General features: G+C 34.6%; 4 protein-coding genes across 5 annotated transcripts; 2 read left to right on the plus strand and 2 right to left on the minus strand.

Moving 5' to 3' along the window:
• Positions 1-158: 158 nt before the first annotated feature.
• On the minus strand, positions 159-3,861 carry LOC134268494 (cytochrome P450 2J3-like). Its single transcript, XM_062750762.1, has 4 exons — positions 3,465-3,861; positions 1,880-2,398; positions 847-1,284; positions 159-750 (listed from the first exon to the last, which is right to left on the minus strand). The coding sequence occupies exons 1-4, from the start codon at positions 3,808-3,810 to the stop codon at positions 569-571; spliced, it is 1,485 nt and encodes a 494-aa protein (XP_062606746.1). The 5' UTR covers positions 3,811-3,861; the 3' UTR covers positions 159-568.
• Positions 3,862-5,645: 1,784 nt separating this feature from the next.
• Positions 5,646-7,537, plus strand: LOC134268477 (uncharacterized). The gene is made up of 2 exons (XM_062750734.1): positions 5,646-6,376; positions 6,719-7,537. The coding sequence occupies exons 1-2, from the start codon at positions 5,849-5,851 to the stop codon at positions 7,349-7,351; spliced, it is 1,161 nt and encodes a 386-aa protein (XP_062606718.1). The 5' UTR covers positions 5,646-5,848; the 3' UTR covers positions 7,352-7,537.
• Positions 7,538-7,586: 49 nt separating this feature from the next.
• On the minus strand, positions 7,587-12,035 carry LOC134268497 (fibropellin-1-like). Its single transcript, XM_062750764.1, has 10 exons — positions 11,903-12,035; positions 11,666-11,820; positions 9,735-11,336; positions 9,605-9,634; positions 9,322-9,498; positions 8,662-8,784; positions 8,387-8,482; positions 8,014-8,136; positions 7,811-7,906; positions 7,587-7,696 (listed from the first exon to the last, which is right to left on the minus strand). Exons 1-10 carry the CDS (start codon positions 11,971-11,973, stop codon positions 7,623-7,625), a joined length of 2,547 nt encoding a protein of 848 aa, XP_062606748.1. The 5' UTR covers positions 11,974-12,035; the 3' UTR covers positions 7,587-7,622.
• A 1,312-nt stretch (positions 12,036-13,347) lies between these two features.
• LOC134268498 (beta-galactosidase-1-like protein 2) lies at positions 13,348-25,233 on the plus strand. Of its 2 annotated transcripts, none has more exons than XM_062750765.1 (18): positions 13,348-13,456; positions 14,691-14,866; positions 15,533-15,737; positions 16,147-16,224; positions 16,580-16,675; positions 16,828-16,936; positions 17,141-17,233; positions 17,433-17,523; positions 18,116-18,280; positions 18,473-18,613; positions 19,030-19,235; positions 19,359-19,511; positions 20,641-20,736; positions 21,035-21,125; positions 21,343-21,436; positions 21,702-21,816; positions 23,988-24,107; positions 24,227-25,233. In XM_062750765.1, exons 2-18 carry the CDS (start codon positions 14,713-14,715, stop codon positions 24,296-24,298), a joined length of 2,079 nt encoding a protein of 692 aa, XP_062606749.1. In that variant the 5' UTR covers positions 13,348-13,456; positions 14,691-14,712; the 3' UTR covers positions 24,299-25,233. The 2 variants fall into 2 exon arrangements, with proteins under 2 accessions (XP_062606749.1, XP_062606751.1); XM_062750767.1 differs by having other exon boundaries at positions 19,362-19,511.
• Positions 25,234-26,907: the final 1,674 nt, after the last annotated feature.

Genomic DNA, 26,907 nt, shown 5'->3' on the forward strand with positions numbered 1-26,907 from the left:
AAAAAAACTAACATCCACTGAATATTATCTCCTTTACAGTGCTGTTTGTCAATCATAATCAGTAAACACCGCTTGGCATACATGTTATCACCTATACAGACATCTTGAGCAATGACTGTTCATAAACATTAGTAGTTCATAGATCACATAAACATAAGTACATGGATCACATAACATTTAATTTAGTAGTTTGTGTATCACATCTGTATCATAGGCAATAACATGGAATGGCCAGTATTCAGCATTTCACATACAATTCAATCGTTAATATTGCATTGGGTAAAATATTAAGTGTACATTCAAACATGTATTTATAAATTAAGGGTCTCTTTTAGTATTTGTTCATTTTAATTTCACACCTAAATTCACCGGGCAATTGAATGAAAATACATGTACCACAGCTAAGAACCACAATCAAGTCTCTTAGCTGTCTTTGTCCATCGCAGATTAGCAAAAATCACATGCCAGATATCCACGTTTTTCAAATATCGTTTTTTATCAAAGACTTTACACCCACAATGTATATCGTAGGAACATGTTTTGTGGTCCTCTAGGTTATCTGCGTGTACTATGAATCGATCAGCTTGGCCCAGAACTTGAAATCCCTGGGACTGAAGGTGATTCCAAGGACAGGTGCTGTGGAGGGGGGTAAAGGCCCCTCTTGTAGAAACTCAAACTTTTGGACAATGGAGGCGGTAAACAGGAAGATTTCAAACCTGGCTAAAGATTCTCCGAGACAAACCCTTCTTCCTGCAATAGTAATGTGTCTTATTAAGTTAAATATATGAAACATCTTAGTAGAGGTGGCTAAACCCTTTTGAATTCAATCAAAACATACTCCCTTACCTATTGAAAATGTCAAAATCTTCAAATTATCATTAAATTTTCCATCTTCTTTGATAAACCTATCGGGGTTAAAATCGTCTGGATTAGGAAACTTTTCAGGGTCAAAGTTTACAGAATCAATATTAGGCAGCATGGCACATCCTTTGGGTATTCTGTATCCGTTAATGTATGTGTCTTGGGCTGCTGTGTGGGGAACTCCGAAAGAAGGAATACCAATTCGGAGTACCTCGTTGATGACCGCTAGTGTGTAGGGAAGATTACAGCGGTCGTCCAAAGAGGGCAAGCGATCTTTGCCGAGGTGATCATGAATTTCTCTGCGGAGTTTGGTTTGGACATCTGGGTAGTTGATGAGGTACGCTATGATCCAGCGTATCACTGTGGCTGTAGTGTCAGTTCCGGCATTGAACATGTCAGACAGGACGCGAATCAGTTCTTTCTCTGTAAACAACATAAGAATCTATTTTAATCACTGCCATTTTTGGTCCATATGCATTTTTGTTCATGTCGCAAGAATTCGACCTACCAGCATGACCACTACGGAATGAATTTAATAAATTTGAAAGGGGTACCTTTGTTCATCATAATCATATGCTTTGTCTTTTAAATGTACACGGGTAGAGAAGAGGCTCTTAAAATAAAGTATTCATTTTCACTTTATGATCATTAGAGCCCTTACTCTAATACTCGTGACCCGTGGGCCATGATTTTCATAACTTTTTAACAAGACCAATTGCTTTTTGCAATCAATCATGCCAAAAATTGATTGCTTGATGTCGAAGAGAAAAGAATCTTGAAGATTGCATGACTTTGGATGGTTTTATTCTCATCCATCAGATACCAAAATGAAGAGGACATGATATTCACAGTTTTTGTTATTCTTCACAAATAGATATGACAAAATTGGTTGAAACTGTTTCAGCGGTTCCGGAAAAAAAGTTGAATATATTCAATTAATGGCGCACGACGACGGACAAAAACAGATAGTAGTTAACGTGAGTGAGTCAGGTGACCTAAACAGAAATAAAAATTCTACCGTTGAACACATTGTCACTCTCGTTTCTACGATGATGCATTTCCGTCAAGTAATAGTCGATGAAGTCGTCCTTTTTCCCTTCAATCCATTTTGATTTATGTTCCATAATTATCTTGCTGTAGAAGGCCTCCAACTTTGCCGTATTCCGTTTCAACATTTTCAGGCCCATCAAATCTCCTGGAAGGTACCTCAGAAATGGAAAGTACTCAATCAGAGAAATAAGTGCTGCTCCTGTTAAACACTCATTTAGGAGCTTAACCAATTCCAAAAACGCTGCATCATCATGTCGGAATCTTTCCCCAAATAAAATTGAGCACAGCACGTTCGACACGCTGACGTGGATGAAGGGCTTTACATCGAATGCTTGTCCGTCCTGCTGTCTGACTGCTTCTAGGAATACTTCCACCTCTTCAAGGATCCGCCCCTCAAGGCTTCGTTTTCCAACTCCGAAGTCCCGCAGTGTTGCAAGAGCAAATGTCCTCTGTTCCTTCCATGATTTCCCGGAATTTGATAAAATTCCTAAAAGGTATATAAACTTTTAATGTGATGCTATAATGTCCGGAAAAAATTGAATATAAATTAATGACAAAAAATAGTAGTTAACGTGATGAGAAGGTTAAACAGAAATAAAAATCTACCGTTGAACACATTGTCACATTGCATTTCCGTCAAGTAACAGTTGAAGGAAAATTGTGTTTATGTTTATTATCTTGCTGTAAAGGCCTCCAACTTTGCCGTATTCCGTTTCAACATTTTCAGGCCCATCAAATCTCCTTTCAGAAATGGAGTACTCAATCAGCGAAATACATTCCCTTAAATCCATTTAGGGCTTAACCAATTCCAAAAAAGATCATGGGAATCTTTGAATAAAAGCACAACACGTTGGATAACGTGGATGAAGGGCTTTACATCAAACGCCTTCCAACTGCTGTCTGACTGGAGGAATACTTCCACCTCTTCAAGGACATATTTCAAGGCTTCGTCATAACTCCATTTGAAGCAAAATGAGAAGTAAAAGGAACAGGTATATAAACTTTTAATGTGATGCCATAATGAAAATTGATAAATTGAATGTAGAAAGGATCGTAGATTTAATTAAAAGTAGGAGCAAAACAATTATGGACCTCTAAAACATCAGATGCAGTGGACTGAGAAAATTATATTTTTTTATAGTCACCCCAAAAAACTGTTAATGTTATATTTTAAAATGCCACAGCAAGAATTCTCTTCTTTTCGTTTATAAGACTTTGAATTTTGTCTGCTTCAAATAATTACATGTTTAACGGTGCGCAGTTGGCACCCATCGGAATTCCGACAGATTGTTGGAAGACCTCAGTTGATTTTGTTCTATGCCCTACCCTCAACCAATCCCAACCCCCGTCCCCAGTCAAAACTCTCAATGATCTGACTTTAAGAATTTTTTTCTCTGAATAAGCGCCTGCATTATTTCATTTTATTCTTAAACCAGTATTTCAAATTAATTTAGACAATTATTCGATCATATGAAAGAATCAAGCATAGAAAAAATAGAAGTGATTTAATTAAGCAAACAAGACATAAATCAAATTAATTCTCTAAGTCTTACCCTGGTTACCACCAAATTCTGTGGTTAATATATAATCCGGTCTATCAGAATAAAGATCTCCTTTCTTGACAAACACATCCCTTATTGTTTCCTCTCCGTTTATTACAACAGAGTAACTTCTACCTATGTAAAACCCAAAGACATCCCCATACTCTTTCCGAAACTCTCGGAATTGTTCAAACATCTTTTGCGGGTTTATGTTAACAACTCCTAGTAAAGGTATTCCTTTGGGACCCGGGGGTAGGTCCTTTGGAATTTGACTGCGTTTCCATAAAATCAGCAACAGAACGAGTAATAACAGAAAAAGTACGTTGGTGAACGTAAATATTTCACCGAAGAACGACATTTCTTTTATCTTAATTTTTTTTGTGTGTTTCCCTATTTATAAATAGTTTCTATGGAACACCTTAAGTCATTTATTTCTACACCTATTTATCTTAACGTCCAAGTATGTTTGGAGGCGTACATAGTTCAATAATTGCTGTTTGGGGGACAATATAATGATTTAAAAATATATTTTATTAATAGCCGGAGGTAATTTCGAATGGTCCGCTTTACGCTATTGGAATATGAATGAAAGTTGGGATAAAGAAACTTGCAAAGGTCTGCTTTGTACAGCATCATTTTGATAAAAAAAAAAGTTGTGTCAGTATTCAAGACAAAAAAATCCTTTCTTTATGTTTGAGAAATACATGTTTTGGCAATGAAGATAGAAAAAAATATACAAGAGATTAAACACAAAGGTCTGGTTTTGATCTAGAATTCCGACATTACATATCTATTTTGACCCTGACCTTTGATCCTGAAGTTCAATATCATTGGATCCTACTAGTATATCAAAGGGCCAAAAAAAATGGGTGAAATTGTAACAACCCAACAAAAAGACCCTCTAATCCTTTCAGTTACTTTTAAGAAGGAGGGGGATTTGAGTGGAATTTCGATCCGTTAGTGGTAGGGTGGAGGGAGGGGTGCTATATTTGTTTCAGCTATGTTTGTATATTTTAGTTATGTTTGAAAGTCTTCTCGACTTCAGGTTGAAGATGGGATTGAATTTTTGCAATAATGACGCTCCGTAGTTTCCCATTTTAAGTATGATTGTGTTTTATGTCAATATCTAGTACTACGTTTACACATTCTTGTGTGATCTTCGTCATATTGTAATCTGACAACGAAGCTTTGAAGATCTAACTTAACCGATTGGTTTCCAAATAAGGATATAAACATAATCAATATTATTTACTTACAAGCGAGGAAATTTGAGGTGTTTTAGAATGCATTTCTTATTTTGCCCAAATAAGGGCTTGAAAATTAAACAAATTGTTTTTGATATATCCTTTAATGGTTTGTTTTATCCCAATTATCGGAATGACAGATCATTTTTCAAAAAAAAAAAAAAAAAAAGAAATTCTTCGAGTTGCTGGACTTAAACTTGTAACAGTTATACTGTTATCATATTTTCAACAGCTATAACTGCTTAAAGAAATCAAAATCGAAAACAAAAATTTGTAGCCTCGTGTTGGAGTATTCGAGCGTACCTTCATGATTAATGTTTAAAACATCAGTGTTTGTATCTTTTTGGAATTTTTTCAGTCTGAGAATATGCTGCTAAAATTAAACATTAACAGCTCATACAAGTACGTATATGTCTTTCATTTAATCACAACAAAAAGACATACATAACCTTCGATTTATTTTCATTTTTTCAATTGTTAAACACTGGGTAAATTTTGATGTTCTTACTAAAATTTCCTTGCATTAAACATGTTATGTACGTGTCATTTGTAAAACATGCATTGATATTCCCATTTGCAATTTTAAAGTGAAATATCAAAGAAATTACATAAAATTAAGATTTCAAAAAGTTTCACTTTATGTTTGTTGCACCCTAGGCATTTTTCCCGCCTTGTTCACCCATCATCTAAATTGAAAAATTTGAGAAAAGAAAAAAAATCCATCATAAATTAGAAAGAAAAAACACAAATTATAAGTATTATTTGACGAGACGTGTGAAAACTTTCAGATATTTTCTCCACTTTCAAACCGACTGATATAAAGTACATGTGCGTATATACGAGATACAGTTTAATTTAATTCAATTATCATTTTCAATATAAATAATCAACTGCAAATAATTAGAAAAATGTTGAATCGTACGCGTATTAATTATTATGACTTAAAATACGTTTGCGCAGTGCAATAAATGTCTATTCCCGTGGAGTCGACAGTGGTCAAGGCGCGATCAGCTAACACGCTTACAGATTACAGTGATATAATATGTTGACATGACCTAGTTCTTTTGAGCTGACCATATCACAACAAAGGAGAGAGAGGGTTAATGACCACTCGTAGTAAAATGACCGCTACAACTTGACTGGAAAAACGCAATGTGGAAGGAAATCAACGAACGAAAGTGGTGGCGTATGTGGCCCTACCTTGCGGTGGGGGACACTTTAGTGGGGGTGGTGGTTCTACCCAACTTTGTGGCCAGTTACTGGATGGGCACGTGGCTGATCTTTGACTTTTACCTCTTTCCCCAGGACATGCACAAGTCAGCCTGGATTTGCTATGGTGTCGGGAACATCTTAGTGCTGTGCTCCATCCTTTCCCAGGGGATTCTCAGGGCGTGGCTGATTCCCGAAGACGGAAAACGCACGTGGAAATTTGTACTGTGTGTACACATTTACAAGTACATTATGGCCTTTATCGGGGTCATGCAATGGCGTGGAATTGCCTATATTACCGTCCTATACACAGGAATGTCACTGGCTAGCGCTGTTTTAGGTTTGGTGGTTGCCACGATCCTCCTGGCCCTACTCAGAAATCACCTAGGCATCCTAACCCCTCCCCTCACCATGGCCTTAGACCCAGGTGTAGAGGAGTCCTTCATAATTCCGACCAAGTTTTCTTGTGAGGTAGGTTTCTGTTTTAGTGAAAGGACTGTTACGGAAGAAAAAATAAAAATTTTAGCATTCATCGGACTGAGAGAGAGGACAGTTCCCATTGGCAGCTTACTTTAGTCCTTCATGCCGCCAAAGACCTCCGATCGACCTACTGCCTATTTCTGTTTAGAATCCTCGATAGTTATAATGATTATAAGCCACTAAATGTATCCTGTGAGGATGAGATTCTAGAAACACATACTTTTTAACACGTTTAATGCAAAGGCAAATGCAAGGCAACTTTGCCTTGCACCAAAATTTTATTAATGTTACACTTTATGCAATATGAATCCAGACTTTGTTTTATATTTTCAGCCTGGACTGAGTTGGAAGTTCCTCTTGGACGCACTTTTCACCGTTTTTGTGATCACAACTTTTGCTGGGTTTGCCCTCAAAGGATACTGGGTACTTTTGGAGATGGCCATGCCAGTAAATGAAGACGACCCCATCGAACTGTTGGATACAGGTTTTGTTTCGTTATTGATATTCTACGGATTAGTTACCATCCCTATCATAGGCCAATACGAACTTATGAAATTGAACAAAAAAGTCGAAGAAAAACATCCGTGTCTGGTAGCTACATTGGAGGAACTTTTCATTGCCATTCTTGCTATTCTTCCTATGTTGTTTTGGCGTGCTGTGTATTTAATTCATTTAAGCTTTTTGACGCCTGAGTATTACACGTTATACCTATGGATTTCCCATGTTGTGGGATTTTTAGGCGTGTGCGTCATGCGGGCGTCATCAAGCATGATCCCACTGGGATGCGTCTCAGATAAGGAGGCGTTCCAGAGTGAGTTTGGGATTTTTGATTATCGTTATTTTAGATTTTTTCTGGATAAGAGGAGAACGGTACGCCAACAAGAGAAAGAGGATAAACTTGACTTTACTGAAATTAATACTGAACAAACGATTAGTGATCACCAATTAAAGCCTTATTTCACATAGCAACGGACCTGGCGTATTAAAAATGAATGGGCAGCTTAAACTCTTTGATTTGTTCCACCATCAGCATAAGTCTATATGACTTAACTTTGTTTGAATAATACCGGTATGGAATCTTAATGACATGACATAGTTCCATTACCATGATTACAGGCCATACTATACACATGGTAAAGTTAATTACGAATGTTACCTTAATTACTTACAGTTCTTAAAATAAAAACAATGAACATAAGAATGATGAATTGCCTTTTTAATTCTGGATTTTGAGCGGTCATTGAATACAATAATAGCTCCCAGTGGTGTTTACACAATGTTGACATGGCTTCGATAAACATTCGTCCAGATCTGCAGAGAAAAAAGTATTTTTCAAGGAACATAAAGAATATAGAATAGGTATTGCATGTAGACAGTGATGGTTTGCAGAACTTAACATAAAAAAGTACGAATTTTCATAATTACCCAGTTGACAAATGATTCCATAATAGCCAGGAGGGCATCTGCATCTGTTGCTATGACAACGACCACCATTAATACAAGGTGGATTACAGGTGGTACCTAAGCGATATTGTAAATCTCATTTCTAACTGATAAGAAAAGGCTAGGCAAGGAAAAGAAATAAACTATTATTTCTACACTTAGTGCGTAATGTTTTGAATTTTTACTTTGACAAGTTCTCTTATCCTTCCGCAGTCGACTTCCGGGAGGACAGGTACAGAAATAAGACCCGTATGTATTACGACATCGGTGTTCACAGGGGTTCGGATACTTGGCACATTCATTTATATCTGCAGTTAATAAAAGATTTAAGTCAGTTCAAATCCACATAAACAAGAACTCCAACAGAAAACAATGTTGAAGGTCAAAACAAAACAATAAAGCATAAATTATGTACCGACTCCATCCTTAATAGTTAATATTGGACATAAACATGTTTCAGAGCTAGATTAAATGCTGATACATGTACTTATACATAGTTATATTTTTTAACCATCAATGGTTAAAATAATGGCTTAGCATCGCCTCATCCTGGCTTACCTTCTTGACAATAGGTGCCCGAGACGCCACCTGGACACCAACATTTCCCATTTCTGCATACTCCACCATTGAGGCAACCAGGAATGCATTGTTCCTCTGTAAATCAATATCAAAGTTTATTTCCGGAACGTACATGTATATGTACATTCAATTTTAAACATGTATGACCAAGATTTGAAAAATGTTGTCAAGACCGTACGTCATCATTTTTTGAATACACAAGAAATTATAGTTGTAACACCAAGAAATACACTAATACACTAAAAATAGCTGACCAATGCACGTTGTTCTGTCTGGACTTAGGGTGAATCCACTTGGACAGGCACAGTGGAAGCTTCCAAAGGTGTTCCGACAGGAAAACTGACAAAGATTGGAGGATGTGGCACATTCATCTATATCTGTAATGATTTAAGGAATCCCGTTATGCTTAAAATTATCCCATGTTTCCCACTATTGTTGATGCCCTGGCATACTCTCCTAACTAGACAGTGATTCCTTATATTTTCATTTCATTGTGAAATAAAATGGTAGATTTAGACTTTAAAAATGTAGACATAGACTTAAATTACACGAGGACTTCCATGCCAATTTCAATAGTCCTCGCCCAATGACGTCAAACACCTAGGCAGCCGCACGAGATTTACATGCACATTTTGCCTCCTTAGCGTCAGACATAGAGACAGATGCGCACGAGATTTGCATGCATTTTAGGCCTCCCAAGGTCCTGACCTATCGACCTGCCTAAATTTACATTCTGGCAGAATTATCAAGAAGTAAACTCCGACAACTTTCAAAGAGTTATCGCAGAGAAAAAATTAGAAATGGAAATATTTAGTTGTCAATAGTCTGAATGCTGATAATGCAGGTGACATTGCACTTAGACCAAATCTAACCATGATTCATTTGCACTGTATGGGGAAAATTATTTTACCGACCATCATGACAAACTGGTCCAGAAAGTCCCGGAGGGCAAACGCATTGGCCACCTTCACAGGAGCCCCCGTTAGCACATTCTGGCAAACACTCCATTTCACGAACAGTTTGTATATCTAAACATCCTTGACCCGGTCCAGGAACCAAGCCTTCCTCACATTTCGAATCTGAACAGTCACCTGTACATAATAAATACTAGTATTACACTATTTTAACGATTGCTTTAAAAATTGAAAAACACTTTTTAGTCATACATGGTTCATTTATCAGCATCATACCACCTACCGGAACATGGTCGAACACTCTCTTCAGACTCTGAAACATTATAAGAGATCTTATAAAGTTTTCAGTATTTACAATATGCAAATAACACTTGTATTGCATTGAAAATACTACGGAAAAATTGTTCCTTTACCTGTTCCTATAGCTCTACACACTACCTCCCCAGACGAAGCTGTCATAACCTCGTAGCCAGGTCCACAGAGCTCCACATTATCCTCCACACTCACGCACCTGCTGTTTCCCCTATCCACTTTTAAAACCTCTCCTGGTCCACACACACTACTGTGATTTGGTATTTCTGTATGAGCATCTTGGCTGCATACGTAACCATGCGCAGTCCGAGTCAGAACCAAACCATACTCACAAATCAGATTAGTTTGTTCTTCGGAAACACATTCGATGATACTTGTTTTACCCTGGACCACCACTTGTTCGGAATCACAGACGATGCTTTCAATGTCAAGCTTTGTGGGACGACAAATAAATTTGTCTACAACAACAGTAAGGATTTCCCCCTCTGGACATCGTGTTCTTCGGACATACTCTTCCGTCGACTGTTTGCGTCGGTACTGACACTGGACGCCATTTGTTGTCCTAACCAGACTCTGACCCGGAGGACATGATACTTCGTCCGGGGATATCAATGCAGGGTCTTTACACGTGGTACCTCCTACCAACACTTGGCCAGGAGGACATGAAATGTCAGGTTTATTTGATTTTGACACGAACCAACATTCATCTCCTTCTTCTGTAGACACCAAGGTCTGTCCAGGAGCGCAGTTTCTTCTCGTTTCCTGCTTCTGAGGTGCTGGGATACTTTTTAAATCATATTGGCAAATTGTACCCATTGCAGTTTTTATTGGAATAAAACCATCAGGACAAGGGTTTGGTCGACACTCTACTCCATGATCTGTGTGTACCTCCTTTTCCATAGGAGAACACCTCGGTTTTGCTTCGGCATTTGGCGAAATGCAATAATAATCTTTCCCTAATTTTACCAGCTCCTGTCCATCTGTACAACTCGGACGTCTTGATTTTGCCCGGATGCACACCGGGCCAGTTTGTAAATGGACCAGGCGTTCGCCCGGTTCACACAGAGGTATGCCTTGATGTCTGTTTCCATCACTACTTTTTTCACACACAACGCCGATAGTCGTCTGTGTTGGGATTTCACCTTCTGGACAAATGGCGACCATGATTTTGGATGGAGAGTTTACACACTTTCTTATACCTTTTTGTTCACTTAATGTTTGACCAGGCCCACATTCACTACGACAAATCTCACCCTCTAGTGTTTTAATTAAAACTTCACCATTTTGACATCTTTGCTGCTCTCTCTTTTCGGTATATTTTCGAAATATAAGTGAATGCTGGTTATTTTGAAAAGGAGTATTGCCTGGTCTCGTCAGATTTCCTTTCTTTACTTTCTGATTCCCACGATTGAGAAGTCTGTGAGATATTTTCGGTTTGTGTTGAAGATTTTCGTTTGAAAGCTTTATTGGTTTCTTATTCACCTTCAATATCTTTGATGAGCGAACGCAAACTGTCACATCGTCTGTGACAACTGAATGAAAGCTAGGTGGACACGAATCTGGGGTCGGGATCTCTGCTGAGCCAGATTTAAATTTTCGACACATATCCCCTCGGCATCCTTCTGTTTCTAAAGGCAAACTCTCTGATAATTTCATAGGAGCTTTCTGTACTGGTGGATTAGTCGTGAACGTTACACCAGATTCTGTTGATTTTATATTGAAAGATTACAATCTTTAAATAATTAGTGCAGTCTTTCTTAAAATAAATATATTTTAATTGTAGAACAAGTCCTGGTAAAGATTTTATTTTAATTGTAGAACAAGACTTGGTAAAGGTTTACACCTCTTATAAATAATAAGAATAATATAATTTTAAAAATAAAATTTGTAGCCTCATTTTTTTCGTCCAAAAAAGGGCGGGAGTCTATACATACTTGTCAAGTATATATTATTTTTTTCATAACTGATTTGTAATCTACAGTGATTAATATAAATGTTGGTATACTAGCTACTTAAATAAAATTTAAGTTACCTCCCAGGATATTCCTGACAGGTTTACAGGATTGTCCGTCTGTCTGTAATGTGTATCCAGTATGACAGAAACATTGAGGTTCGTTGTTTATTACCAGACAGTCATGATCACATCCATGTGATGGGGGACACGTAATGGGGGAACTACCAACATTCCTGTGAAATAATCTTCATGGTGAAAAAAATTGGAGATTTAAGTTAGAGAGAAAAATATATGTAAGCAAACAATGATACTTACAAATTCAATGAATCAGCCAAATGAATCATTAGCGAGAATAATAAATTGTTTATCAACAAACTGCATGTCATGGTTGATGTTAAGTTTCTCTAGGTTATCATCCTTTATCTTTTTGTGTATAAAAAAGCCAAGTTTCCCTGTTGATGATAAGGCGAAACACATGTGTTTTCTTAATGAACCATGTCTTCAACTGTTTCTAATAAACTACAAAAAGTACATTTTACTTGATGTCGATTTTTAAAGTATATAAGGAGGGATGCCACGCCAAAATTTTAATTATCCAAGAGATCTTTTAAACTATGGTTTCAGCATTGAAAACCGATGTTGGCTCTTTATTATTTATACGATTTTTTTTTGGTGGGGGGGGGGCATTTTTTTTAAGAGAATATGAAAAAAGTTTTATTTTTAGATAAAATGCTTTATGGTTTTTTTTTAAAAATCTAATAAGATATGTTGATAGATATTTTTTAAATAAAAAATTATGAAGGTACAAATTTAAGAAAATTATATCGCTAGAGGCGCGGATCCAGAATTTTTTCCGGGAGGGGAGTCCACCCCAGTCCAAAACAAAAATCCAACCCAGGAATTTCTTGACAAGCAAAAAAAAAAAAAAAAACTAAACTCGCCCAAACGTTAAAAACCTATTTCGTGGGGAGGGGAGGGGGGGGTAGACTTCTAATGCTTCAAACGTATGACTTTTCATACCAATTTAACACAAATTCGCGTTTAGTTTAAACCATATTTTATTTGAACATGACAAGCAAGAAATACAGGCAAGAAGTACAAAGATCAAAAAGGATTCGGAAACAAGTTTCAAAAACTTATACTAATCCGTTTCCTAATTATTAATGATAAAGATGACAGACCCTTATTAGATAGTTACATAACACGGTTTTGAGCTGTATTACAACAATATTTGAGATTGACATACATATTGAATATGAAATCATGTTAAATTACACAAATGAAACACGTTCTAATTATACGGAAGGAATCTTAAAGATGTACAATATGTATGTGAAGAAAAAAAACAAAACAAACAAAAGAAAGTGGTTGACATAAAGTAGAAGATAATTAAAGAATAACTACAGGTGCAGTTACAAATATAAATACTATTTTGGGAAATATAACAATAAAAGATTGGGGATATAATGAAAAAGAAAAAAATGAACGACGCTTGCTACATGCAGTTGAGAGGTAAAATTAGGGAAGGACTATTATTGCATTTCGCGTTTCCCAGGGAGGGGGTGTCTGCGTTTCCCAAGGGGGGTCCAATGTAGTTTTTTTTCTTGCTTTAGTCTATAAGTTTAATAACCTTAAAAATTCCAGGGGGGTCTTGACCCCCCCCCCCCCCCTCTAGATCCGCGCATGCGCTAAAAATGAAGAAATTAAAGCCGGATTTTTTTCCTTCCTTCTCTGGTTTTGCATTTAGCACGCGACAAGCTTTTCCTGTGGCATGATATTCACAAGTTTTTGGATTAAACTAACTAAAACATTCATTAATTGATGAAATTCGAAGTTTTGCATCTCTAACAACTGTAAAATTAAGAAAAGGTACTCAAGATTAAGAGCTAAATTATATAGACAGTATTTACAGGAAAATGACTTGATTTTTTTCTGATTGATTGTAATCCCTCCGTTTCCAAGTTCAAAACAGACCTAAATATTGAATTAGGTCTGTGTTCAAAATTGATGTAACACCGATGACACAGAAATACCTGTCATCAAAAAAAGTCAATCTATGATGTAACTAAAAACTACCACATTTTAATTTTTATAGAATAATTTACAACAAAACCAGAAGAATTAAACAGGTCCAGTACAATCACTAGATTCAGCTATTTAGGTAGATTTACCTTGTAGCTTGATTTACCTACCTCAGGTAGCTTTATTTAGCTATTTCAATGCAACTTTTCAAAATTTTTCTTTTTATTTAAAAGAGAAAAAAAATCGCAAGTATATGACTATTAATGTTTATACTAGTGAGGTTTTAAAAAACAATCCAAAGCAGGGATAGTTTATACATTTACTGCATTTGGACAATTTAGAGCAAAACATGTAATTCCATTGTTTGGGTAAATGTCCCCTCTCTTGCGTGCGGTGATCGAGGCATCACTGAGTATGATTACTTTTTATTGTGCTGAATAATTACTAATCTATTATTAAGTTAACCAGAACTGGACTTCTTTGTCATTTCATTCAAGGAGTAACTGTTTTAACTGTCATACATAGCCCCAAAACTTCCAGAACTTTCATTGCGCAGAAAAAGACATTTCTTCAAGAGGGATTTTTTCATGAATTGTTTTCCGATGAGTAGGTAAGTTAAAAATGATCACTGCATCAAAATGAGATTTTCTGCACATCCTGAGAAAAATGCTTTTTTATAGAAATAAATTGATTTGGTAGCTAAATAAAGCTACCTCAGGTACGTAAATAAAGCTAGTAGGTAAATCAAGCTAAATAGCTAAATAAAAGACCTGAGAAATACCACAAACAATGATAAAACAAAAAATAACCACAATTTTTGATGAATTCAACTAAAAATTTACCACGCGCTAAAAGATTAGAAGGAGATTAGACATTTTACGTGTACCTCATCCTGTCTGGAATAATATTATTTAACTTTAGACAAATTTACTTGTGTCATACTTAAAATAAAGAACATGTACTAAAGTTTTCATTTAACGATATTAAAATATTTTGTTATTTACACACATGTATAATTATTTAAAGAGACTGGCCATGATGTTATTTGATAATACTGCCTTTATATAATAATTTCTTACAGAGGAATGCAATGTAGAGAGTAAATGTTGATGAGTGAAGAAATGAAGGCCGTACAGATTAAAGTAAAACATATCATCAGATTAGTTATTATACTGGTCATAGCTATCATCATTATCCTGTATGGTTTACCATTATTTCATCACCCTAAATACAGACAGATGACTCAACTTGAAATAGGTAAGAAATGTTTATTGTGCTCATTATACGTACAGTCTGCTGTGTGCATATATCAAAACTTACAATGATAAGTATTATATTTATATGTACATGTAATAATGCAATGTGTTTTATTGAAATATTCTCTTTTCCTCTCAACTTTTTTGGAATGTAAAAGAGGAAAATCACTTTCATTAATTCAAAAGAAATAAAGGATAATAATAATTGTTTAAAATTCAAAGAATGTTCCTTTTTGCACTTCTTTTTGATACAAGTTGAATGTAAATTTTAAAGGGACATAAATTGAACAGAACAGATTACCGTAAAATCACATATTTTCATGGGATCAAACTTCGAGGTTTGAGGAAAAAATAATGTTTTGTGGAGATTTGATTTTGTTGTAAGAGAATGTATATAAGTATTAATGCATATGAAATTTGAAATTCCGTGATGGTCGTAAATTCATGGGTTTCTCCATGCCTTGAAAATAATGAAAATTAACCCCACCCCCATGAAATTAGTGATTTCACAGTATTTCAGCTTTATTTATAATCATTATTCTTTCTATATCACATACATGCATATACAAATATAGTTGAATTTATTTCTAAAACTAGCAATTGAAATTTTCTCATTTGGAGGTTTTAATTTATGTTTATCATTTTATTGCTTTACTTCTATCTGCAGAATCTATATACAAAAAGGTGAAGAATGAAGAAGGAAAGATGTACCAGAGTGAAGGGAGTCTGAAATTCAAGAAAAGGAAATTCTACTTAGATGGAAAGCCCTTCAGGATTTTCAGTGGAGCCTTCCATTACTTCAGGGTTCTTCCCCAGTACTGGAACGAGACATTCATGAAGATGAAAGCTTGTGGACTAAATACTGTAGAAACGTTAGTCATTGTTACTCCTTTCTTGTAGAAAGTGATACATCTGTAGTTCTATAGAATGAAAAATCATTGAAATCTTGAGACATGGAATCAATTATTTTGTTATTATACCCCAGCTCCAAAGGAGAGGGGGTGTACTGTTTTACCATGGTGTGTATGTGTGTCTGTCCATAAAAAAATATTTGTTGCAGTTTTCTCAGCATCTACTCATTTTATTCTTTAGGCTTTTATCATGTATAGTAGGTCATATCCTGGGATTCATTTTTGTATGAATTCAATGTCAACATGAAAAGGTGTATTCATATCAGAGCCAGAGTTTTACATGTGAGCATTTGCTCACAGACTTCTAGTTTATTATTATTTTTTAAATCTATTTAAAACTTTATTTCATAATTCTGTGTATTTTACACAGGTATGTTGCATGGAATGTTCATGAAGAAGTCAGTGGTCAGTTTAATTTTGTAGGAAATCATGGACTTCTAAATGTGAGGTAAGTACCTGTACCAACTTGTACTGTGTCTTTGGTATAACCCAATCTCTGATGATGCTGTAAAGAAATCCTGGCTTATAATTGGTTGAAGACTGGAGTACATGTTGTGTATATGTTGTATAATATAGCAAGGAGAAACAATTCTACAAACCACTGCAGTTTTGTAGTAAATCGTTACAGAAAGATACATAGTGATAAATTTTGTACATGGATCATTATAAATGTATTTCATTTTATCCGCAAACTTCACTGAATGTTTTAAAGCCACAGGGTGTGAAAATCACTTTATCAAAGCCATGATAACCATCAATTCATTATTAGCAGCATGTTCTACAGTAAGTTTTTCTTTTTTTAGGGAGTTTATTCAGACAGCTAAGGCCCATGGATTGTTTGTAATTTTACGCCCCGGTCCATATATTTGCTCAGAGTGGGAATTTGGTGGTCTTCCTAGGTAACCTTCAGTTCAGTTTCACTGAAATAAATACCTATTAAATTCAGTAATTACAGTAACTATAATTATAATACTTATATATCACAAGTAAAATTCGATTTAATGAATATAATATTGACAATGATAGTTTTTTCCTCTTTCATGAATTTAAGCTGGCTGTTGAATGATGATGAAATGAAGGTACGGTCTAATTATGAAGGCTACCTCAAAGCTGTGGACAGATATTTTGCACATCTTCTAACACAAATCCAGGATCTACAGGTAGAAAATAGAACCTCTAAATTGATGCCCAAAAATATCAATTATTTTTATGTAAAGTTAAAAGGAATTATATGCAAGTAAGGTGACTTAGATCAGAAGCTGTAAGCATGGTATGGTTCTAATGTACTTAATCCTTGGTATCTCATACATTAATATTTTTCTCAGTTATACATTTGGACTCATCCCATTTGAATTTCCTTTCAGTATGGTAAAGGAGGTCCTATTATTGCATTCCAAATTGAGAATGAGTTTGCATCCTACAGTACAGAAGTAGACCATTTAAAGACCTTAAAGAAGGTTAGTTTCTTCAAATCTTGAATTCATGAATTAATTTACACATCAAATGTTAATTTGCTCTGAAGCACATTGATTCTTTATACATGCATGTATATATGTACATGTATAATACCGGTATGATTAATTGATATAGGAAAAGAATTCCTCCAAATATTTGAGAAATAAATGTCCATTGATTCATTTCACATGAATTTTATAGATGATGAAGAAACATGGAGTGGTGGAGGTGTTCTTTACCTCTGACTCTGAGATATCTAGTTGGAAAAATGGACTGCATTCCATTGTTTATGGTAGGTTATTGTATAATATTCCCAGTTCTAATTTTTTTTCTTGTGATTTTTATTTCTTGATAATTCTGCCGGAATGTAAATTAGGCAGGTCGATAGGTCGGGAGCTAAGGAGGCCTAATACGCATGCAATTCTCGTGCGCATCTGTCTCTGTGTCTGACGCTAAGGAGGCCAAATATGCATGTAAATCTCGTGCGGCTGCCTTTGTTTGACGTCGGTTGGCGAGGACTATTGAAATTGGCATGGAAGTCATCATTGATTTAAATTTATTCATCTACATTTTTAAAGTCTAAATCTACAATTTTATTTCACAATGTATAATTGATTCCTTAAATTGTTTTTTCTTAATTTCTTCCAGAAAATTTTGTTACATATTTATTTTTCATGCAATTTTAGTTTTGCTGCCTTCATCATTTGACAGAACTGTGGAATAAGTCTGAACAAACACACATTTTTTTGCATGTCATGGTTACTTTGGTACATGTTGATGGAAATTTAACATTTTGCATGTAATGTATTTAAAAAAAAACTGCCCTGTAGTTAAACTGTTGGACAATTATAAGTCTTGTAGAAGAATCCTGTATTTCTTTTTAGAGGCTCTGCCCACGGTGAATTTTAAGGAACTGAATGCTGGAGGACAACAGCTGATGGATTTTGTCCGTGGTCTCAGTGAAGAGTTCCCCCTCTTTGTCATGGAGTACTGGTCAGGGTGGTTTGATGAATGGGGAAGGCCCCACAGCAGAGATTTAGATACAGAGAGTGAGTATAATGTCTTCATTTACAAACTCATGTAAGCATTTTCTTAGATATAGAAATAATTATCCAGAAATGTACATTTCACTTCAAAATTCAGCAGTAATTTGATGTTAATAATTTTTTAATAACCATCAAAGCAAATTTAGACAAGCTCATTTTTGAGAATATTTGCAACTTGTATGCATATCATTTCAGGACTGAAGGAAATTTTAACAAAGTTGTTAGAGGAGGGGGCATCAATTAATTTTTACATGTTCAGAGGGGGCACAAACTTTGGATTTATGAATGGAGGAAATTATCTACATAAACAGTACAGTCCAGTAACTACAAGTTATGGTAAGATTTTTTTTTAAATTCCCCTGCCTCCCTAAGGTCACCAAGTTAAAGGTCAATTGTCAAATCAGGACAAATATATTGACTGCTTATAGTTACTAGAGAACTCTTTAGCTGACAGACATCAAACTTTGAATTACTCAGTATGTTTGCCTCAACAAATAGGTTTGTATCTATTTTCTCACTATAATTACAGAAATTCAGAATTAAGTTGACCCTTTTAATATTGTCAAACAGTGATCATATATGTTTCTCAAACATCTATTGTTTACTTGTTGTTTGGTTTAATAAAAAGAAGAAACTATACATGTATGAATGTGTCTGCTGGTTATTAGCAGGTTTAATGTTGCAGAGATGTTTTTGTTACATTTGTCAAGTATAAGCCAGTAACAATCTGTGACCTTTAACCTTTGCTGTAGATTACATGGCTCCATTATCCGAGGCAGGAGACATGACAGAGAAGTACCGCATCATCCGAGAACTTTTACTTCAGTACCAGGACGACGTCCGTCATTTCCACGGAGCAACACTGAAAGAAATTCCACCAGACACTGAAAAAACTGCTTATGGAACAGTGCCAATCAAACAGTATCTGCCTTTTGAGAAAATGGTGGATGAAATGAAAGTATGGTCATTAAATGTTGTACATATAGAAAGAGCATATTCAAAAGAACAAAATATTTCTTTGATCTCATATTTGAAGTATCTGGCATAAAGCAATATGCATTTATTGAGAAAACTTTTTCAGCAGATGGTAATAGAATCCAAGAATATTGATTCCATGGAGCATCTCACTTTACATCATGGAGGGGGGCAGAACTATGGCTTTATACTGTACAGGAAAATCTTGCCAAAGATCAGAAAATTAGAAATAAAAGGTTTAATGCAGGACCGTATGCAGGTCAGTAGACACTGGTTTTAATTTTGTGAAACATGTAGATAGATAAACTATTTATATAAAATAAAATTCAACTTGGTTGATAATCTAAGTCATAGCAGGAATTTTATATGTAAATCAATTACTACATATCTGTTCATCATAAATCATTTATATTGTATTCATACCAAATACTGTATAGGGGGAAAATAACTCGCGGTGTTAATATTCGCTATATTCACGGTGTTAACAAATCCGTGAATTCAAGAAACAGAAAATAAATTTTCAATAATCTCCATGTTTTATTTGGAAATTTGAGAATAGACTACATAAGATTTATATAGGTGTACGTGCAGTCATTTCAGTAATTGCGAGTAGAACTGTCATTCAATTAATTTTAATTATCACGCTTTACTTTAATTCAAATCGGCAGATGATAATTTGTGTTTGTTCAAAAGCTGTTTTAATAGCCAACGCTACATGTTTCATCAAACAAAACACGTGGGCCATGGGTTTTGATTACCTGTGCGTAACTAATGTCACCACGTGTATTTGTTACCTGCATTCTCATGCATATTAGTTTATGTAGTTTAATTTTATCGACATTTTGGTTTTAAAAGTCTTTCAAATATCGAACTTACTGACGAAGGAAGTGTGGAAGGATATTATTTCGTAGAACTACATAAAAAGTTTTATTTCCGTCCAGTGGTTTTTCGCCGCATTGTATTGAAGATCTCGGGTGCACATGCACTCATAGTAATAGCATATAGGAAAGTCATCTAACTTTTAGGGACTATTAATAACTGCACTTATGTTAATTGATTATTTATGAAATCTAACTATTTTATAATAACTTACCCTGTTGTTCGTAAAATAAAGACATAACTCTGATTAATGTCGTTTACATGTAGCTCTGGTATGGATTAAATGGAAACAAGGGAAGTAACTTTTATTACATACCAAATTCCGCGAATTCAAGAAACCGCGATTGTGTCAGATGAGAGAAAAACGTGAAAATTACAACCCGTTAAATTAATCCCCTATACAGTAGTTAATGTACATGTACTTAGGCATTTTTTTAATGCTTTATTTTGAAGCTTTTTTCCATATGTATATATACAAACTTAGGCAATATTTTATTCATTATAACAAGGTATTTTGGAATGGTAAAGAGGTGGCTACATATGACTGGAATGAGAATGTTTATGTTATACACATGGACTTAGTGGGGCCTGTAAGAATGGATGAGGTAACCATCATGTATTCTTATGTACCATTGTTGTTGTTGAATTGGAGATGTCTTGCATGACTGCGATTTTGATCATTTTAAGATTGTAGTATTATATACAGATCTAACAATTTTGTTTTTCAAAGTTTTTTAGCTTTTGTATTATTTTTTAGGCAGTAAAATGCTTAAAAAAGGAACATGTGTACTTATAAAGTATACATGTAAATGAAAAAAAAAATCATTAGAATCTTTCATACCATAAAATCAGATTTGGATATCATATGTATCTTTTGTTTGAATGATTTTTGTTTTTATTTAGAAACATAACACACTGGACTTGTTAGTGGAAAATCTTGGAAGAGTTAATTATGTTAAATTTGGTAAAGATACTCTCAATCAAGAATACAAAGGTACTGTCTTAATGATTATCATTAATATTACCTAATTCATTTTGTTGAATTGCAAAAAACATATTCTGGGTACAAAACAAGAATACAAGTTTAAGTCAATCCAAATTTCACTGATTTTTTTTAATGTCATATGGTTTGTATTTTATGTTAAGACAGCAATTTTTTGCTGTATACATGTACATTAGGTTTTTAATAATTAAGTATTCTCTCATTACAGGTATAATTGGAGAAGTTTTTGTAAATAATTCCAAAGAAGCCCTAACTGGCTGGAAGATTTATCCAATGGACTTCAGACCTCAGTATCTAAACAAGTAAGGCTGCTATTTTCACTTCAACAGAATGCCTAATGCTATTCAGCAGGCAAACTGCCTGTATGTTAAAAATAGAGAAATCACTAAAATCTTACAATCATCGAACGGTCCAAAGTTTTGGTTTTTGGAGGACCAGATTTGATCTAATACCCATATCGTGATATGACTGTTTGTTTAAAAAAGGTAATTTTTGTTAGAGTGTATTTGGTATACATACATGTAAATATCTGTCATTGCTAATTTTTTTTGTTGATCTGGTTTACAGTATCTGGCTAAATAGTGGATACAAACCCCTCGTTAAGAGAGAAGTATCACCGGCCATCTTTTCTGCAGAGTTTGACATACAGGGTACACCTAAAGACACATTCCTGTCTATGAATGTAAGTCATTGACATACAGTGTATACCTAAAGACACATTCCTATCTATGGATGTAAGTTATTGACCTACAGTGTATAACTAAAGACACATTCCTATCTATGGATGTAAGTTATTGACTTACAGTGTATAACTAAAGACACATTCCTGTCTATGAATGTAAGTCATTGACATACAGTGTATACCTAAAGACACATTCCTATCTATGGATGTAAGTTATTGACCTACAGTGTATAACTAAAGACACATTCCTATCTATGGATGTAAGTTATTGACCTACAGTGTATAACTAAAGACACATTCCTGTCAATGGATGTAAGTTATTGACATACAGTGTATACTTAAAGACACATTCCTGTCTATAGATGTAAGTTATTTACATACAGGGTACACCTAAAGACACATTCCTATCTATGGATGTAAGTTATTGACATTAGGGTACACCTAAAAGAAACGTTCCTTTCCATAGATATAAATTTTCTCTTGAGGGAATAAGTTGTTGTCATTATAAATATATAGCAAAATAAGAATGGTATTGCTGTTTGTCTGTTGTAGAAGATAAATATGGAATTTTCTGAAATGAATTATTGTATTAGAAGAACACATTGCTTTTGAGATGTTTTTTATACGCCCGTCTTAAGACGGGACGTATTATGTTATAGGCTTCATGTCCGTCTGTCTGTCCGTCTGTTAGCTTTTCTCGTGTCCGGCTCATAACTTGAATACTATAAGGCCTAGAGTTATCAAACTTTGTCAGCTGATACATCTTGGGTAGAAGGTGTGTCGCGCACAAAAAGTAGGTCGCTCTGACCTATAATTAAAAAGTTATAGCCAAATATGGAAAAATCCTGTCCGGTCCATAACTAGAAAACTATTAGACTTAGAATCATCAAACTTGGCCACTTCATGCATCTTAGATAGAGGGTGTGTCGCGACCTATTTCAAGGTCACTGTGACCTTTAATTTAAGTGAAATAAAAAAAAAATGTCTTTTTTTCTCTTCATTTACACACTCCAAAAAATGTAAAAGTATTGCACTTTCCTTATTAGAAAAATATTAAATCAAGAAAATACTTATTTTTTTTAGCATATACTTGACAGCAATCTATAACAAATGTAATGTATGTTAAAGAAATTCCACCACTCCCATGAGTTTAATTATCAAGCACTGGTCAAGAAGAATTTTGATAACAGAAAATTGCATGTCAAATTAGAGAGAGAAATTAATGAGTTTAGTGTGAGGAAGAGCATCGGTGCTATCTATATCCCTTGAGTATTGGGCCAAATGGGTAATCCTGTTGGATTAAAAATAGCTCTTGTTGGCTAGCATAAGTTTTAAAATGAATTTGATGAGAAGTAAATAAAACTAATTTGATTTTGCATAATAAACTATTTTGATATTACATAATATTATGAACTTTAAAAAACTAATTTTATGGGGGTGGGGTGGAATCAGCATGTCCATATGAATTGCATATTAAAACCTGTCTGCCATTAAATCTAACAAAAAAATCATTGAGGTTTTATATGTTTTAAAAATGCTTTATGGTAGATAGTGCAGATCCAATAATCTCTTTGGAGTAATGAGTAGACAAGCATCCAGATTAAGATTAATTAATTTGTTCAATGTAGCAAGGCTATAGCTGTCTCAATCATTTCTTCAGAGCATTATCTTAACTGACAGTGTATCCTTTGGGAATTAGACAGAAGAACTGTTGGTCATTTTATATTTGATGGCCAGCCTTTTATTTTCAAAATTAATTAGGTATAGATTAAGTTGTTAAGACTAATTTGATATTGTTTAATATGATAGGCATTTAGGAAGGTCTAACACAACCAGTATAGAAATCTATGAATGATGCAATATATGTTATAATTAATGCCTACACCACAGGAGATGGATAAACAAATTTTTTAAGGAGTTGAAAAATCATGGAAATCTAAAATCAAGGTTGACATGATTTTCTTGCACTTTTAATTGTTTAAGATAATTGTAATTTTTTGACGGGCGTATCATGCTGTGGCGTGGCACTTTATTAATTCATAAAAACAGTTGTTAGCCAATTTGTTACATGTATTGAAATTAATTAGTTCTATAAAAGCAACATATATTTCCAGTCCTTGGTGTCTTTTTGTTAAACATAATTTTATTTGTGTATTTGTTTTGTTTTTCAGGGTTGGTCTAAGGGAGTGGTGTTTATTAACCATTTTAATCTGGGTCGTTACTGGAATCAGGGGCCCCAGAGAACACTCTATGTTCCAGGGAGTATTCTAAAGAACAACAAAGCCAACACAGTAAGTAAACTCACCGTAACATGGATTTTTATTATCCTTTAACAGTTTATTGCTGTTCTGTCAATTGATGGTTCAAAAATAAACTATATTTAATGCATATGAATTTTTATGTGTTGTAGATAAGAATATTTGAACAAAAGAAAGCAGGAAAAGAAGTATTTTTTGTGGATTCTCCTGATCTGGGAGGCTAAGTGTAGTGTTGTTCACGTCTGAAAAGTGAAACTGTTCAAATAAACAGTTATATGGTGCATTCCCTGTTACATGTATAAAGAAAATGTTCATGTTAATTACTTAGTTCTTTAAACTTTTGATTGACAACTTTGTAATTATTATTAAGGCTGGTGATTAATGAAAAGAAAATTAACTAAATTTACTGGTATATATCTAAACTAAATGTATAAACAGAATTTTCTTCCTCTCCCAATCTTTATTCTAGATATGTTCACAACATGTGTTGCTATTACTATGCTATACATATCTTGAAATATGCATATTCTGTGATATTTACACACTTGTCTTTGTGTGGATGTTTATAAAACATGCACCTGTAATGTTTTGTTTTCAAAGTTAAGCATTATTTAAAGCCTTTTTTAAAATCTTGATTGTGGATTTCACTTCACATATTGCAAAAGCTATCTGCTTCCATGCCCATAAATAGGCAGTTGATTAACCTATTAATTGTGAAGATGGATTTTATTTGTTGAAGAGCATTGTATTGGTGCTATGTTCTGCTTTGTAAGATACATGTATATTCCTGGTAATAATTTTTTTCAATATTTTTTTTTAAAGTTATAAATTTGAATTTTAATTAAAAACATATACATGAATGTAATATATTTTGATATATGGTTTATTTATATTCTTTGAATCTAAAAATGTTTTTTTAATCTGTAGAATTTATAGCTTGATATAGATACCTGAATAGATGTATGTCACTTTGAAAATTTTGTTTAGATAGCTTCATTTTCATTGGATGAGCACGGGCCGTAATGATGCACAAGAGTGAATGTAGATTGAGTGAAATTTACATGAGGAATCTAAATGTGTCAAACACAATGTTTCATTTAATTTAACTTTTAAATAGTTTCTGTTTTCTTTGTTTGTATATAAATATTAAACCACTTTATCCATGGTTTATGAATTTTTTCTTAATCATTATACAAGTCCTTTCTCCCTTGTTATATTCATAGCACTTGGCCCCACCCTACCCACAGGGGCCTTAACTTTTTTTTTACAATATAGAATATACACTACATCAGGATGCTTTCACATAAGATTCAGCTTTTCTGGTCCAGCATTTTTTGAGAAGATTTTTAAAGAATGTTCCTGTATACATGTATTTTAATATAAGACATGTTTTTCCTATTATGGCCCGGATTGGCCCCACACTTCCCCCAGGTATCATGATTTGAACAATTTAGAATCTACCCCAGAATGCTTTCACATAATATATGTTTCAGCTTTTCTGACCCAGAGAAGATTGAAAAGAAGATTTTGAAACATTTTCCCATATATTTCAATGTAAAACTTGAATTCCTTACTGTGGCTCCACTCTACCCTGGGGACTATGATTTTAAAAATTTAGAATCTACACCACCCTAGATTATTTTCACACAAGTTTCAGCTTTTCTGACCCAGTGGTTCTTGAGAAGATTTTTTTAATGGCACGGTACACCTTAATTTTGTCATCTCTCGATTATCTCCCCTGGTAAGGGAGCTTGGTCCTTTATTTCAAAATTTTACACTTTCCTCCACCCAAGGATGCGTTGTACCAGGTTTGGTTTAAATTAGCCCAGTGGTTCTTGAAAAGTTCAAAATTTGAAAAGTTTAAAGACGGGCGGATGGAAAAAGGGTGATCAGAAAAGGTCACTTGAGCTTTCAGCTCAGGTGAGCTAAAAATATTTTTTTTTTAAATGCACTTATCTTTATCTTTTTTTGATTTCAACATGGATGTTGCAGGCACATAGCAACCCCCCCCCTCTTTTTTTCCCAACATAACTTTTACTATTGAAATTTTACTTGAAAGGCTGGTCCCCCCACTTTTTACTACAGTAAAGTGATATAAGGGAAATGTAGTATTGTATACCCAAAAAATTGGTACGGAAAGAATTTGTAGTGAATAAATTGGCTCCCCCCTCCCCCCCCCCCCTCCTCACGAAATAGGATTTTCGAATTTGGCCGGGGTTTTTTTGTTTGCTTGTCAACTTTTTCAGGTAAGTAAAAAAAAATATCTCTGGCTGCACCCCCCCCCCTTTCAAAAACGATGCTACGTCACTGTGTTGTCCTTGTTACTATAAAAAGCGTATTATAGTCTCAAAGGGAAATGAAACTCGGGATTTTTAGGTCACCTGAGTAACTCAGGTGACCTGTGGCTATCTGTTTTCGTCCGTCGTCGTCCGTACCTGAGTAACTCAGGTGACCTGTGGCTATCTGTTTTCGTCCGTCGTCGTCCGTCGTGCGTCGTGTGTCTTGTTTTAACATTTGAACATTTTCAGCTTCTTCTCTGAAACCACTGAACCAATTTCAACCAAATTTGGTATACAGCATCTATGGGTAAAAGGGAACAAAAATTGTGAATTTCATGGTCCCTGCCCCCTGGGGCCTGATGGGTGGGGCCAAAACTAAAATTAGTGCAATCTTTTACAATCTTTTTCTTTACTCCTGGACATCAAGCAGGCAAACTATTGGCATGAATGTAATGAGCATTGAGTCCGCTACCAAAATTGTGAAATTCATGGCCCCAGGGTCAGGGGTTCTAGTTCTAGGGCGGGGCTATATATATTATAATTATAGTGAAAAT

Source organism: Saccostrea cucullata, unplaced genomic scaffold, assembly GCF_032062105.1.
Source record: "Saccostrea cucullata isolate Sc308-1 unplaced genomic scaffold, CSIRO_AGI_Scuc_v1 ctg656, whole genome shotgun sequence".
NCBI lineage: Eukaryota > Metazoa > Mollusca > Bivalvia > Ostreida > Ostreidae > Saccostrea > Saccostrea cuccullata.